Here is a 16,678-nt window from a genome sequence, read left to right as displayed (position 1 = left end):
TTAAGATGCTGCGCTTGCGCTGCAGGCAGTATCTATCGGTGGTCCAGTGCTTAAGAATCCGCTCGCCAGTGCAGGGGACACAGGTCTGAGCCCTGGTCCGGGAAGATCCCACGTGCTGTGGTGAGCAGCCCTGATACCGCAGCTATAGAAAAGCCTGCACAGAAAGGAAGACCCAGCACAGCCAAAATTAAAATAAATAGAAAACTTAAAAAAGACAACACACTCCCCTTACTTTGAACACCGCAGATTATCTGCCTTGTTTTAAACTTCGTATACAGTTAATGGATTCTTAACTGCTGGAATGCCAGGGAAGTCCCTACATTCAGTGTTTCTGTTCACAACTCTTTGGCGAGAACTTATTTCATTGGTTCTGCCAATCCAGAAAGTATCTAGAAGAAGGTTGCTTGGCAAACTTCACTATAGGTTACCACTCAAGGTGTCTGTCTAGCTGTGTTTCGCATTCCTTATATGACAACTTTTCATGCTTAGGGGCCATTTGTATGCCTCTTTCAACAGCTTCTTGTGTCCTTTGCCCATTTTTATTTTGGGTTATTAGTCCTCATCAGTTTGTAGGAATTCTTTATTAAAATACTTACATTTTTTAACTATTCTTTCCTGCACTGAGTCTTCTCAGTGGGCTGTGCGCGGACTTTGTCTTGTTGCAGCAAGTGAGGGCTGCTCTCTAGTTGGGGGTGTGCAGGCTTAGCTGGCAGCAGCTTCTCTTGCTGCCGAGCAGAGACTCAAGAGCGCACAGGCTCAGCAGCTGCAGCTCTTGGGATTAGTTGCTCCTTGTCCTGTGGAATCTTCCTGGATCAGGGATCAAACCCATGTCCCGTGCATTGGCAGGAGGATTCTTATCCACTGATCACCAGGGAAGTCCAGTAGGAGTTCTTTATGTATTAAGAGATTATTTCTGTGACATGAGTTGTAAAATTTTTTTTAATTGTATCATTGTCTTTTTTTTTTTTCCTCTTGTGGCTGTGCCATGTGGCATGTGGAACTTCCCTTACCAGGGATTGAACCCATGCCTCCTGCAGTGGAAGCAGAGTCGTAACCGCTGGACCACCAGAGAAGTGCCTGTGCCACTGTCTTTTGACTCATGGATTGGTTTGCCGTTCGAAAAGTTTTTATGAGGTTAAATGAGTGGATATTTTGTGACTTCTAAACGTTGAGTCATCGACTCAATCCTTTTTCATACCAGTGTTTAAAAGAAATTTGCTGATTTTTAAAAAAATGTTATTGTGGTTTTAATTAATGTTTAAATCTTTAATCCACTTGGAATTTGTACTGAAGTGATACTGTGAAATGAATCCAGTTGTATCTTTTTGCAGGTAAGCTGCCTGGTTGCCCTATCCCTGTTTATTAAAGATTATGTCTTGACTCCACTGATGTGGATACCTTTGTTGCATGCTAAGTTACTGTGTTTCTGAACTTTTTATTTTATTACATTGTTTTAGTTTGGGGGTCTTCCTGATTCAGTATCTTGTAGGACTTAATCCTTCCTGATCTTTTTAGGAGTTGTTTTGTTTTGGATTTGTGTTCTGTTCCATAATTTGTCTGCTTGATTTAATAATAATTTAAAAAATCTTCTAATTTTTTTTGGACAATTTATAATCCAGGAAGATAAAGACGGTTCACTCCATGGCTGAGTTTGAGTAGTGTGTCACAAAATGCTTTTAAAAAAAACCCCAAGCAGGAGTGAGTAGATTGTTTTTTGTTTTTTTTTTTTCTGTTTGAAATCCTTCTGGTGGAAGGAGGAGGGACTCTCCTTAGGGGTCTGGTGGGGTGCCCTGTGGTGACCTTTGAAAGGCTGCTTGGGCACTGAGCTGTGTTCTCTTTTTGTTTTCTTTCCTAACACAGGACTTACTTTGCTTTGGGGATTTTTTTAAACTTGCCTCCCGTGTGTGCGCAATCTTGTCCGACTCTTTGCATCCCTATGGATTGTGGCCCACCAGGCTCCTCTGTCCGTGGGATCCCCAGGCAAGAAATCTGGAGTGGGTTACCATGCCCTTCTCCAGGGACTCTTCCCGACCCAGGGATTGAACCTGTATCTCTTAGGTCTCCTGCATTGACCGGTGGGTTCTTGACCACTAGCGCCACCTGGAAAGCCAACACCAAGCCTTGAAAAATTGTAAATGTTTAGATGAAGGATGAGAGAAGCCTTTTTGGTGTTAAACGATCTAACCCTGGGACTCTCTCTCATGAAAAAGAGCAACTGCAGGGCTGGGAAACCTGCTTCAGGACAGTGGCTGCGTGTATGAACGAGGCTTCGCTAGGATCCTGATGCCTCGGCTGTCCCCTGGGCTGTGTGTTTGCTTTCTCTTGTGTCCTTTTGGTTAGAATTCAGAATTTCAAATAAAATCAGGCTGTCAGGTGAGTGTAGACTTAATGAATTTCCAGGCGTGAATATTCTGAAAGCAGCCATTGCTAGTGGTTCCCATCCTGCCTTTAATAAACATTTGAAATGAAGCCACGTGTATCCAACCCTGTTCCTGCCCTCACCCCTCCCCCCCAAAAAAACAGTCAGTACCGAGTGCTGCTGCCTGAACCTCGCGTCAGCCGCTACCTTGCGCGTCAGGTCTTCGTTTCCCATCTCTCAGGTACAGCGTCTGTGTTGCTTCTCTGCTTCGCTGCCGCTCCCCGCCAAGAGCCAAGATTTAGACTTTGAAAATTTCCTGTTTAAAAAAAAATTAGAAGCTTAAAACTTAGTAAAAATAGGAGGAGCTTGGTGAGAATGGCAGTGATCTGAAAAGCAAAACTTGTGAAATCTTCAGGTTTCTAAAGCCACCTTGCTTGAGAAGCGTAACTAGAGAACCTTTATTTTTTTGTCAAACGGCTGGTAATGCTTTGGTCTTTTTCTTTTCTTTTTCCTGTTAAGCTTTTTATTTTGGGGTATAACCGACATACAACGCTCTGATAGTTTCAGTTGAGCAGTGAAGGGACTTAGCCATACATATACATGTATCCGTTTAGAGGATCTTTCTAAAGTTCCAGGCCAGTTCTTTTTCTTCGTAAAATTGTGTATTGGCTCCTTGTTGCTTCCGGAATAAAGTCCGAGCTCTTGCCACACATAGTGTTTGAGGGCTTCTGTGATCTGATCCAGCCCCAACTTCTCTGCAGCCGCGTGGGCTTTCCCAGCCCCCTGTCCCCAAAGCCTCCAGCTGTGATGAACTGCGTCTGCAGGGAGACTTCCTTGTGAGCCTCCGCTGGTTTTGCCTCTCCAGCCTCTCTCCATAGGCTCTCCTCTCACATGTAGGGGGCTCCTGTGTGCCCTTGGAGACTCCCAGCTTGGCAGCAGCCCCCTCCTGTGAGGTTCCTGCTGAGCGTCCTGTGCTTAATGCCAGTGCAGCGCTTAACTTCTCTGAAGCTGTCCTTTTACCTCGCTGTCACATCGTGAGTTGTGAGCGCTTCTTTGCTGCCTGGGACTTTGTCTTCTATTTTGGTATATCCTGGGCTGGTCGGACACGACTGAAGTGGCTTAGCAACAGCAGCAGGTCCTGTAATTCTTATCCAAGCATATCAACTTGACAGAATGTGTGAACCTGTAGAGTCTGGTTTCTTTTAGAAGATGATAGGGTTTGGCTACAGAGTGACATTGTTGACTTTCACTCAGTGCACTGTGACACATCTGATGCTGGTAACATTGATTGATAGCAACTTGAAACGGTCCCCGCAGCAGCACTCTGAGCACAGATCACCCAGACTGATCACAACCACTGCCTCTTACCCAGCACCACGTCTACCCTTGTTTTCATCATCCGCTCTTCTGGCTAGAGGCAGAAAGGGCAGAATAGTGTTGCTGTCTCATGTACTTAAGTGTTTTTATAAACGTGGCCTTCTATGGGGATCCAAATTTAAAAGATTAGAAAATTTTAGTGTTCACCTAATCCCATCCCCCTTGTTTTATAAATGAGGAAATGGGGACTTTTTTCTCTGAGCAATCATGGCAGGGGGTTGGTTTTGTCTTCTTTCGACTAGCACACAGGACGCGAGGAACCAGGGAATGTTGAGTCAGCCACTAGAGTTCTGGAAAGGGCTGAAGTTAGGCAGTGACCTGCTGTAGCCTCTCCCCTCGCCCACCTGTCAAAAGATGGGGAGACTTCTGAATTCCTCCTTCCTTGTTGACATCTGACGAGAGACTGTTTTGTGATTATGAAATAAAATGAAAGAGGGACAAGAATGTTCTTGGTTAGAGAGGACTAGTTTGGAAGGGAGTTCCTGGACCTAACTAATCCTAAGCAACCACCATTCTGGTAAGAGTGGAGACATTCACAGTTAGAGACGATTTGAAATTTTCAAGGACAATTCAGTCAGTGGTTATTATTGGAACCATTTCAGTAATATTTGTCTAACCTGTTCTCTGAATGTGTGTATATGTGTACACACACACAAATCACTTTCCAGAATCTGGTGCTGTGTTAGGCAAAGCTTTAGTATGGTCAGGGGTCTTCCCCAGAAGCAGGAGAGTTGGCTTGTTCTTCATGGATTTCTCCCTGGGCTGGGTGTGAAACGAAGCCAGAGAGCCAAGAAACTAAAAGGTGTTGAGGGAGAAAAACAGCGATAATAACTCTTTAAGTGATCGTGCAGAGAGCAAGATCTCCGCCCTCCACTCCCATCCAGATAATGACTTTTCTCTGAACTGCACAGCAACTGGGTGTTCATTGACTACTGATTTCTGTCCACTCTGCTGGAAGGTGTACTTCTAAATGACAGATGGTTGGAGACCTGTGAAAACAACCCAAACTACCACTCTTAACCTGCAGTGAGTGTAGAAGGAGCTTAAATCATTTGTACCCCTAGGTTCTTAGCCTGCTTTTTTTGTTTGTTTTTTACCACTTTACAGTTGGTTTTTTAAAATTATATAACTCAACTTTACTTATTTTTTTACACTTTTTATTTTGTATTGGGATATAGCTGATTAAAAATATTGTGATAGTTTCAGGTAGACAGCAAAGGGATACATATACATGTATACATTCAACCATATATATGCAACGTGTCCATTCTCCTCCAATCTCCCCTGCCATCTAGGCTTGCCACATAACATTGAGGACAGTTCCCTGTGCTGAACAGTAGATCCTTGGTTATCCGTTATGACTCTCGCAGTCTGTACATGTCTGTCCCAAACTCCCTAACTATCCCTCACAGACAGTTTGACTTGTGAGAAATTGTTTCCTTTTTTTTTATAGTTTTGGACATCACTACAGATGTCTCCTTTTCCTTCTTGCCTGCACCATCTAGTCTGTTCCCAAGTCCTGTTGATTTCATTGCATTGCTATGCTTGAATTCAGCTTTCTTCCCTTGCTTGCATTGCCACCAAATAGTTTTAGGACTTCATGTCTCACCAGGAAAATCGTTGTGTGTCTCTGTTCAGCTTCAGTCCGTCATTTACGTTGCTGCCAAAGTGTTTATTGGCCGAAACCACAGCAGGTGATGTCCCAGTTGCTGAGGGTATCAGACCAATCATTTGGGGAACCTGCCCCCTGCCTGCTCCCGCAACCACTTGGTGTTCTTGTATCCGTAGCCCCAGGAAGAAAGTAGCTGTTAGAATTCTTCATTTTGTTTCATTGCCACAGTGTCAGACATTCTGTGGACGTGTGCCTAAAAGTATTGAAACAAAATGTTGGTGTCATTTAACATTTTGAGATATTTTCTCATCTTTTCCCAAAAGGGTCATGTTTAACCACTGCGGACAGTGATTGTCACTTTACCCTGATTCATCACCAATTTTTTTTTTTTTTGCTAATTCTATAAGTGAAAACATTTTTCATGGCTGTTTTAAGTTTTTCCAGAGCTGAGATGATTCCCCCTGTGTTTGTTAACTGGTCTTATAGGAAAGCTTAGAGGAGGCTCTTTTTAAGAATTGGGAGATTTGGGAATTCCCTGGTGGTCCAGTGGTTAGGACTCATTTGTACTGCTGTGGCCCTAGGTTCAATCCCTGGTAGAGGAACTAAGATCCTGCAAGCTGCATGATGTGCTTACTTTAAAAAAAAGAACTAGGGGGTCTGTCAGGCTGAAATGGACATTGGCTCTTGAAGTTAATAACAGAAAAAGCTTTATTTAGTTAGTCTATATCTGTTAGGGCTTTTAGATACAGGTGCCGGAAACTTGAAACTAACCTTGTGTAAGGGAAGTGCCTCAGTTAAATCTAAGGAGGTGTTTGTTTTAATTCAGGAAAGATTTGAACAAACAAATCAATGCCAGGGCAGAACAAAGCTGGTAGAGGTAATGGAATTCTAGCTGAGTTATTTCACGTCCTTAAAGATGATGTTAAATGCTGCAGTCAATATGCCAGCAAATTTGGAAAACTCAGCAGTGGCCACAGGACTGGAAAAGGTCAGCTTTCATTCCAATCCCAAAGAAAGGCAATGCCGAAGAACTGCTGTACAATTGTGCTCCTTTCACAGGCTAGCAAGGTGGCGCTCCAAATCCTCCAGGCCAGGCTTCAACAGTAGTATGTGAACCGAGGACTTCCAGATGCACAAGCTGAATTTAGAAAAGGCAGAGGAACCAGAGCTTAGATTGCTGACATCTACTGGATCATAGAAAAAGCAAGAAAGACGTCTACTTCTGCTTCATTGACTATGCTAAAGCCTTTGTGTGGATCACAACAAACTGGGAAACTTTTAAAAAGAGATGGGGATGGGAAACCTTACCTGCCTCCTGAGAAATCTGTATGCAGGTCAAGAAGCAACACTTAGAACCAGACATGGAACAACAGACTGGATTGGGAAAGAAGTATGTCAAGGTTGCGTATTGTCACCCTGCTTATTTAACTTATATGCAGAGTACGTCATGAGAAATGCTGAGCTGGATGAAGCACACGCTGGAATCAAGATTGCCGGGAGAAACATCAGTAACCTCAGATACACCATCCTTATGGCAGAAAGTGAAGAAGAACTAAAGAGCCGTGTGATGAAAGTGAAAGAGGAGAGTGAAACAGCTATTAAAATTCAACATTCAAAAAACTAAGATGATGGCATCCAAGTCCATCACGTCATGGCAAATAGGTGGGGAAAAAAGGGAAACAGTGACAGACTTTATTTTCTTGGGTTCCGAAATCACTGCAGACGGTGACTGTAGCCATGAAATTTAAAGACACTCGGCCCTTGGAGAAAAAGCTATGGCAAACCTAGACAGCATATTAAAAAGTAGACCTATCACTTTGCTGACAAAAATCTGTCTAGTCAAAGCTATGGTTTTTCCAGTAGTCATGTATAGATGTGAGAGGTGGACCATAGAGAAGGCTGAGCACCGAAGAACTGATGCTTTTGAACTCTGGAGCTGGAGGAGACATCTTGAGAATCCCTTGGACTGCAAGGAGATCAAACCAGTCAATCCTGAAGGAAATCAACCCTGAGTATTCATTGGAAGGGCTGATGCTGAAGCTGAAGCTCCAGTACTTTGGCCCCCTGATGTGAAGAGCTGACTCATTTGAAAAGACCCTGATGCTGGGAAAGACTGAAGGCAGGAAGATGAGGGGATGACAGAGGATGAGATGGTTGGATGGCATCACCGACTCAATGTTTGTGACTTTGAGCAAACTCTAGAAGATGGCGAAGGACAGGGAAGCCTGACTTGCTGCTGTCCATGGGGTCGCAAAGAGTCTGACATGACTTAGGGACAGAACAGCAGTAAAGGGCAGGGAAACGCTTGGGCTAAAGAGCTAAGGAGGGATTTGGGAACCTCTTTCACCTATTTCTCATGCAAATCAGCATGTTGATTTCCTTCTTAATGTTGGGACAACTGAGCTTCCAAAGTCCCACGCATCCCATAAGGCCTGCCACTGAAGAGGGATTGTTTTGTTTTTTTCCCTTCCCTCAGTTCTTCTTTTAAATATTTTATGAGGTTGTTTTTAGGTTCTGGATGGGATCTGCGTCTCAGCAGCTCTTGCTGGAACCAGAGGAATGGAGGAACAGTTAGCCCCAAATTAAAAAAAAAAGGAAGGTGGGGGCAGCTGCAGACACCAGGCGCACAGTGATAGGCACGTACCACACAGAACAGAACCCGGCCTCAAAGCCGCGGACAGGCGAGTACGTGAGGTGGTGGAGAGGGAAAGAGCCGCGGGCGCCAGAGTGACAAACAAACAAAGCTCTTCATGCTTTGTTTTGTGACAAACAAACAAGGCTCTTCATGCTTTGTTTCTGTGATTCTCTTTTCCCTGATTCCCCTGTAGGCAAAGTGAAGGATGTCTTGGAAGAAGGATAACTGGGCATAGTTATAGAGTTGTAAGAACGTACTGTTTCAGAGAAGATGAGTGGCACTACTCTACCTAGGTTAAATCAGAAATGCTTGTGACCTTGAAAAATTTGCTGTTTAGGCCAGCATTAGCAAATCCAGATGCTTTCTAGGGTCCTAGTAAGTTATAAACTTTGAGTCGACTGGCTAGGGTATGTACACATCAAGCATGTAAGCGTGTGTGCCTAGGTCACACGCGTGTCTCATGCTCCTTAATCTGCCTCCTGTGTGCCGATAAAGAGAAGAGTGGGCTGTTTTTCTGCTATAAGACAGTTGGTACAAACAGGATGATAGATGCTACTTGACGCCCACGCCGCTTCTGTGCACACGCTTAGTCATGTCCAACTCTTGCGACCCCATGAACAGTAGCCCGGCATGCTCCTCTGTCCATGGGATGTTTCAGGCAAGAATACTGGAGTGGGTTGCAATTTCCTCCTCCGAGGATCTTCCCAACCCAGGGATCGAACTGGCATCTGCCTGCATTTCTTTTTGTGCTTTTGTACAGTTTGTGAGGTTCTCAACGGCAAGTATACTGGGGTGGTTTGCCATTCCCTCCTCCAGCAGATCACGTTTTGTCAGAACTCTCCACTGTTACCTGTCCATCTTGGGTGGTCCTGCATGGCATGGCTCATAGCTTCATCGAGTTACACAGGCCCCTGCACCACAACAAGGCCGTGATCTGTGAAGGGGATGTGCTAACCATCGGACAGTTGCATCCATCTCCCTCGCTAGTAAGATCACGCTTAAAATGTTGCATGCTAGGCTTCAGCATTATGCGAACCAAGAACTTCCAGATGTCCAAGCTGGCTTTAGAAAAGGAAGAGGAGCCAGAGGTCAAATTCCCAACATTCACTGGATCACAGAGAAAGCTAGGGAATTTTAGAAAAGCATCTAGCTCTGTTTCATTGACTACGCCAAAGCCTTTGACTATGTGGATCATAATAAACTGTGTAAAGCTGTTAGAAATGGGAATACCAGACCACGCACCCATCTCCTAAGAAATCTGTATGCGTGCAGGTCAAGAGGAAACTGAATCCTGTATGGAACAACTGGTTGGTTCAGGGTTGAGAAAGGAGTATGACAGGGCTGTTTGCTGTCACCCTGTTTGTTTAATCTATACTCTGAGCACATCATGAGAAGTGCTGGGCTGGATGAGTCACAAGCTGGAATCGAGACAGGTGGGAGAAACAACAACCTCCGATATGTGGATGACACCACTCTTATGGCAGAAAGTGAAGAAGAACTAAAGAGCCTCTTGATGAGGGTGAAGGAGGAGTGTGAAAGAGCCGGCGTAAAACTAAACATTAAAAAAACAAAGATCGTGGCATCCGGCCTTGTTACTTCATGGCAGATAGGGGGGAAATGTGTAAGTAGTGACAGATGTCCTCTTCTTGGGCTCTAAAATCACTGTGGAGGGAGACTGCAGCCATGAACTCAGAAGATGTTTGCTTCTTGGCAGGAAAGCTGTGACAAACTTAGTGTGTTGAAAAGCAGAGATACTACTCTGCTGACAAAGATCTGTATACTCAACGTTATGGTCTCCCCAGTGGTCACGTACGGTTGTGAGAGCTGGACTGTAAAGAAGGTGGAGCGCCAAAGATTTGATGCTTTTGAACTGTGGTGTTGGAGAAGACTCCAGAGAGTCCCTTGAAGAGCAAGGAGATCAAACCAGTCCATCTTGGGAAATCAACCTACTCGATGGAAGGGCTGATGCTGAAGCTGGAACTCCAGTGTTTTGGTCATCCGATGGGAACAGCTGACTCATTGGAAAAGTCCGTGATGCTGGGGAAGATTGAGGGCAGAAGGAAAAGGGGACGTCAGAGGATGAGATGTCTGGATGGCATCACTGATATAATGGACATGAACTTGGGCAAACTTCTGAAGATGGTGAGGGACAGAGAGACCTGGTGTGCTGCAGCCCATGGGGTGGGAAAGAGTCGGACACGACTGGATGACTGAATAGCAACAACAGCCTGCATACCTGTAGCCTGCAGCTGATGGGGATAAAAGGGGCTTGGGGGCACTGGAGACTGACTGGGAGAGTTTCTTCTATAGGGGGTTTCATCCAGCCGTCTGTACTTGGCACCTGCCGTGCTGCTTGTTTCAGTTCAGTCGCTCAGTCGTGTCCGACTCTTTCCCACCCCATGGGCTGCAGCACGCCAGGCTTCCTTGTCCACCGCCAACTCCTGGAGGTTCCTCAAATTCATGTCCATTGAGTCGGTGATGCCATCCAACCATCTCATCCCCTGTCGTCCCCTTCTCCTCCCGCCTTCAATCTTTCCCAGCATTAGGGTCTTTTCCAATGAGTCAGCTCTTCACATCAGGTGGCCAAAGTATTGCAGTTTCAGCTTCAACATCAGTCCTTCCAATGAATATTCAGGACTGATTTCCTTCAGGATGGATTGGTTGGATCTCCTTGCAGTCCAAGGGACTCTCGAGTCTTCTCCAACCACAGGTCAAAAGCGTCAATTCTTCAGCACTCAGCTTTCTTTATAGTCCAACTCTCACATCCATACATGACTACTGGAAAAACCATAGCTTTGACTAGATGGATCTTTGTTGGCAAAGTAATGTCTCCGCTTTTTAATATGCTGTCTAGGCTGGTCATAGATTTTCTTCCAAGGAGAAAACGTCTTTTAATTTCATGATTGCAGTCACCATCTGCAGCTAGATGCAGTGAATTCCTGTATTACAGAGCAGATTGTAAGCCAGTCATTTTGTTGCTCAAGTTGTTCCAGATTTGGGCACTGGGAGCCCCATCCAAGCTCTTCCTTTTAACATGTCCCCCTCACTCTTTGAGTACATCCTTACTTAGGGGCCACTTCAATATGTCCATGTATATCTTGTACTTTCTCTGCCCAGCCTTCAAATTGACTCTTTCTCCCAGGAGCCCTGGGTTCTTCCATTGGGGAATATTTAGAAGTTAAGATCTGGTTGCTGGCTGTGTTCATGTTATTGCTCTTAGGTCCTTGGCTGACAAAAAGGCTGTCTCGTTTAGGCTGCCCAATTAAATCCAAATTTCCGAGAAATAAATACTTTAAAAATATGAATATATAATTTATCTGAATTCAAATCACTGCTGTCTTGTATTTTTCCTCGCAGCACTAATCTACCTGTTCATACGTGTTAGGACCCATATGGATTTAGATTTAAACCTATTATTCCTGATAAACACTGTAGGGTTCATTTTACTGTTCCTCTCATTTGTAACTTTCCTCTCCGAAACTTGATTCCCTTCATCCTCAATATATATTGACTTATTTGTTCAACTGCAGAATGCATAGAAAGTTTCAGATTTGTTAAGCTGTGTATCTTTGAAAAGGGTTGTTCATTGTTTTCTTCCCTGTATCTTGATCTTGACACTGCTAAATGAACTTGCTGATGACTTGAGTTCAAGTTACCTGGGTAGTGCCCCATCTTCTTCTTTTCAGTGTGTGTTACTCGACTAAAATATGTTACTGTTGGTGCTAATCTTAGAGTTCCTTCCAGCCTTCCTGATTTGTGTGTAACATTCACATGGCCCCGAGAATTCAGCAATGTATGGAACAGTATGTTCAGGAAAGGATCACACACCTCTTTTTTTTCCATCTTAATTCCACTCATGCTCTTTAGGTAACCACTTTCACTAGTCTCTGATTTAATTATTTTTTTAAATTGAGCTACAGTTGATATCAAATGTTGTGTTGACTATTGCTGTACAACAGAGTGATTCAGTTAAGCATATATGTACATTTGTGTTTTCTCTTGTGTTCCAGCGAGCAGATACATATATGTTTTAGTTCCCCATCTTTCTTACACTACAGAGCAGTGCGCTGTAGGTAACTCTTTTGTGAATGCGCTTCACTTGCTCGGTACCTGGAGGCCCTCTGCCTCGTTTCCTGGAGACCGCCACATGGTTTTTGGTTGCGTCGTGCTCCACCGTGCCTGTGTTTGGTCGTTTAAAAGCAGTGCTGTGATGGATAAGCTAGTGCACGTGTTTCTGCACTGGTGGAGGTGCGTCTTCAGGTGAAGTCTTAGAAATGAAATGGACAGGACAGTGAGCAGGGGTGTGTGCAGCGCTTCGTTAGCAGCTGTGAAGTTCCCCTCTGTAAGAGTCCTGCCAGTTTGCGTTCTCATCAGAGTGAATGGATTCTCTTTCCCCAGAGCATCACAAACCAGATGTGATACTATGCTTTTTCCGTTTTGCTAATCTAATAGATGAGAAATAGAATTTTTTTAAAAATAGTATCATTATAGTTTTTCTTTTTCAAATTATATAGTTTTAATTTGCATGTATCTTATGAAACTGTGGTATTTTTAATTATACATTTTTTTTTTTCATAGACGAAACTGCAAAGGAAATCCAAATTGCTTGGTTGGGATTGGTGAACACATTTGGTTAGGAGAAATAGATGAAAATAGTTTTCATAACATTGATGACCCCAACTGTGAGAGGAGAAAAAAGGTAAGCCAGCGCTTTGTAAGAGATTTCCATATGGTGTTCCTATGTGCTTTGTTTGCGGCGCCTGTGGTCAAAAACCATTACTGATTTCAGGTAGCCTGTGCAGCTTGAAGGTCAGTAGTGGAATTTCAGACTCGGAATCACTTGAATTGGAGCAGTTCTTAATGATGTGCAGGTAGCTATAGGTAATACAGTAAACTTTTAAGAATAGTTTTAGTTCAGTGCTGATTCTGTGTTTGCTTTAATGTGCATGTTTTACTTAGAGCAGAGCTCTTTTTAGTCTCTTTAAAGGAGGTGGTAAGTCCAGAGAACAAGCTCCCATAGTGATATGATTTGGCCTCCTTGGGCTTATATTTTTACATGTTATACAACGGATAGTTCTACTTTTTTTGTAATATACATTAATATTAATCATAAAGCCTGGCGTTTACAATACAGTCACCCGTATAGGTATTTTCTCTCTTAAAAAGAATGATTCTTTGTAAGTTTTAGAATTCTCAGCCTTATCTTTGAAAAAAGTTGTAACTACCTTCTTCTAGAGGCTTCCCAGGTGGCTCAGTAAAGAATCCACCTGCAATGCCAAAGACATGGTTTGATCGCTGGGTTGGGAGGATTCCCTGGAGAAAGAAATGGCAATTGACTCCAGTATTCTTCCCTGGAAAAATCCCATGGACAGAGGAGCCTGGCAGGCTACAGTCCATGGGGTCACAAGAGTCGGATACAACTCAGCGACTAAACAACAAACTTGCTCTTACCACCTCCCGCCCCCAAATCTCTCAGATCTGTAGGATACAAAATAATTTATCTGAAAGTTTCACTTCCGTCCTTCTGACCTCTTAGGAAAATCCTGGGTAACGCATCTTCACACTGATGTTTCCTGGAGCTCACGGCTCCCGAGTTACAGGTCTAGGTGGCTGGAGGCTGGTGGCGGGCGGTGCTGCTGTCCTGAGTCTTTCGCCACTCCTGTAGTCAGCCCACGTGGGCTTTCAAGACCGCTGTCCCTTAACCTTTCCCGAGAGAGGCTTATAGGATTGAGACAGTTCAACACATTTTAGATGAAATTTTAAAAGCATTTGGCATAATTTTTTTATTTCAGGAGAAAGTTGATTTTATGACTGTATACTTTTCGTATCCATAGAACTCGTTTGTGGGCCTCACTAACCTTGGAGCTACTTGTTACGTCAACACTTTTCTCCAAGTGTGGTTTCTTAACCTGGAGCTTCGGCAGGCGCTCTACTTATGTCCAAGCACCTGTACTGACTACATGATGGGAGATGGCATCCAAGAAGAAAAAGGTGAGTGGGGATGGGTGTGGGCAGGCCTCACCCCTGAGCTGATTGCCAGCTAGACCACTTTGAGCCAACCATCGAGAGAGAGGAAACCTGAGCTACCAGTTTTCGCTGTAATACACAGTGATTGCAGTCCATTAAATTCTAGTGCTTGATAGAAATCAGTCAATAAAACAGACAGGGTTACTCTTCTGCCTGGTTTGAGAGGCTTAATAAATACTTCAGTGTAACCACAGCCTTTTGTTTTGATTCTCAAATAGGCTGACTTACAAAATACCCTCTAAAATTAAGATTAACCAACCTTGGCAAAGCAAGACACTAATAATGTGAGTACACTTGTTGCAAATTTAGAAACCAGTTTCAAACTGTTCCTGGAATTATTATTAGTTAGTGGAATTATTTAGTTTTTTTTCCTGCATAATATGTGGATTGTTATTCCTAATTAATTTAGAGGTTTTTCTCTGAGATGATACAGTGTAAAAGCTCCAAGTTGGGAACTTTTTGACTCTGTAAATCCGGTACTGTCGTTTACATGATCTGATTTGGGCTCGTGGCCCTTGCCTTTGACTCTGAAAGAGAAAAAATAGAAGTCCTAAGCCCCACATCTTCCTTCTTGCTGCTCTTTAGACAACAGTAATAGTTTTAGTCCTTGTTAATAGTAATCTTTGCTTCAAAATAGTGCTTAAAAATTCTTAAGTTTGTTTCCCAAAAGCTATGGTTCTGAATATGTAAATCTAGATTAATGGTACAGAAGGTAAAGAATGAGTGTGTGTAAAGGATGAGTAATGGAAAATGGATCCTTTTTAATTTTTAGCATTGTTTTTGCTGAAATATAAATTTACCAATGAGAAATTTATATTGGTAAATATAAATTTGCTAATAACAAGTGTACACTAAATTTCTATTTTGTAGAATAATGTACCACAGACTCCTTTGGCAATTGTGGTTTTAATATGTGTCTTCGCAAGATGTGATTTTTTTTTTTTTTAATTTCTAAGCACTTGTTGCTGTTTAGTGCTTCAGTTGTGTCCGACGCTTTACAGCCCCATGCGCTGCAGCACGCCAGGCTTGCCCGTCCTTCACCATCTCCCAGAGTTTGCTCATGTCCACTGAGTCAGTGATATGCCATCCAGCCATCTCGTCCTCTGTGGTCCCCTTGTCCTCTTGCCTTCACTGTTTCCCAGCATCAGGGTCTTTTCCAGTGAGTCGGCTCTCCTCATCAGATGGCTGGATGACCAGTGCTGGAGCTTCAGCATCAGTCCTTCCGTAAATATTCAGAGTTGATTTCCTTTAGGACTGTCTGTCTGTTTGTTTGTTTGTTTTTAAATTTCTAAACACTTAGATTTTAATATTCCATCAAAGTCCTTAACCTTGTTCTTTGATAAGAGTGTCCATTTCTGAGTCCTGTTAACAGACTCAGTGCAATGTAGTGAGAAAGCTTTGGGTTGGAAATGATGGGACCTGAGTTCTAGTCCCAGCCCCATTCTTGCCTTACTTTACAGATAGGAAAACCATCACAGGATAAGTATTTAAGATCTCAGGTAGGATATAACTTGTAAAATAAGACATTTGGAGTTGATATAGACTTACTTGAATAGCTTTTAATATCCTGTAAAGTCCCTGCACCCCCAGGAAGTAAGATTTCTATCTTTATTTTACAAATGAAATGTTGACTTCCTTTTTACAATGGATGAATCACAGTCAGTAGTAAGAGACCCTTCAGACCATTCAGGAGACAAACTACACAAAGACTTGAACAAAGAATTATTAACAGGAAATTACAGTAATAGGGGAATTGGTTAGCAAGAATTCAGGGTGACTTGAAAAACACAGACATAGCAGATAGGGGAGCAGCCACCAACTCTAGGGCTGAGAAAGAACGCACAAGGAGGAGCCGTTGGGCCCGCTGACCAGCTTTTAGGTCCAGACCTCACTGGAGAAAGCGCTGCCCAAGCTCACTTTTGTTGTTCAATTGCTAAGGCATATCTGACTCTCTGCAGCCTCATGGACTGCAGCACGCCAGGCTTCCTTATCCTTCACTATTTTCCAGAGTTTGCTCAAATTCATGCCCATCAAGTCGGTGATGCCATCCAGCCATCTCATCCTCTGTCGTCCCCTTCTTCTCCAGCCCTCAATCTTTTCCCAGGATCAGGGTCTTTTCGAATGAGTCAGCTCTTGCATCACTGGATGGCCAAAAAGAAACAGATACCTCAGTGGGTTTCCTTGCCGGAAACGGTCCTCAGGGAGTTACTGGGCCTTGGAATCCCCTGCACAGAGTGTCCGGGTCATTCACAGGGCAGTCATTCAAGAGGAAGTATCCCACCAGAGGCATCCCACTGAAACTACTAGAGGAGTTGCTATTTAATGAATTAAGAGAGTGTTTGTTGACCACTGCTGACTGAGTGGGCAGAGCCTGACAAGAGGCCCAGTGGAGCCCTCCAGCGCCCTCTACTGACAAGAGTCAACCTTGCACTAGCTGGCAAAGGAGGAATCTTTGCAGAGCTCATCTTTGTTGGCACAGAGCAGGCAAAGAAGGGTAGATTTGGAGCTGAAAGTCAATTAATTGATAATGGCAGCACAGAAGGGAAAATTCAGATCTTTTAGGGCTCTTGATCCATGCTTCCTATTTGCATGCTGCTGCTGCTGCTAAGTCGCTTCAGTCATGTCCAACTCTGTGCGACCCCATAGACGGCAGCCCACCAGGCTCCCC

At 43.7% G+C, this 16,678-nt stretch overlaps 1 protein-coding gene across 4 annotated transcripts in view; it reads left to right on the top strand.

Moving 5' to 3' along the window:
• The window catches only part of USP48 (ubiquitin specific peptidase 48), a 73,376-nt gene that overhangs the window by 8,698 nt on the left and 48,000 nt on the right, over positions 1 to 16,678 (top strand). For all 4 annotated transcript variants that reach the window (XM_018055328.1, XM_018055317.1, XM_018055330.1 and 1 more), the window contains exons 2-3: positions 12,562 to 12,682; positions 13,818 to 13,974. In XM_018055328.1, the coding sequence (XP_017910817.1) occupies positions 12,562 to 12,682; positions 13,818 to 13,974 (278 nt within the window). The remainder of the gene's footprint in view (positions 1 to 12,561; positions 12,683 to 13,817; positions 13,975 to 16,678) is intronic.

The sequence above is a fragment of the Capra hircus genome, chromosome 2 (assembly GCF_001704415.2).
Source record: "Capra hircus breed San Clemente chromosome 2, ASM170441v1, whole genome shotgun sequence".
NCBI lineage: Eukaryota > Metazoa > Chordata > Mammalia > Artiodactyla > Bovidae > Capra > Capra hircus.
Note: the sequence above shows the minus strand (reverse complement) of the source record. Positions and strands in the feature narration are given on the sequence as shown.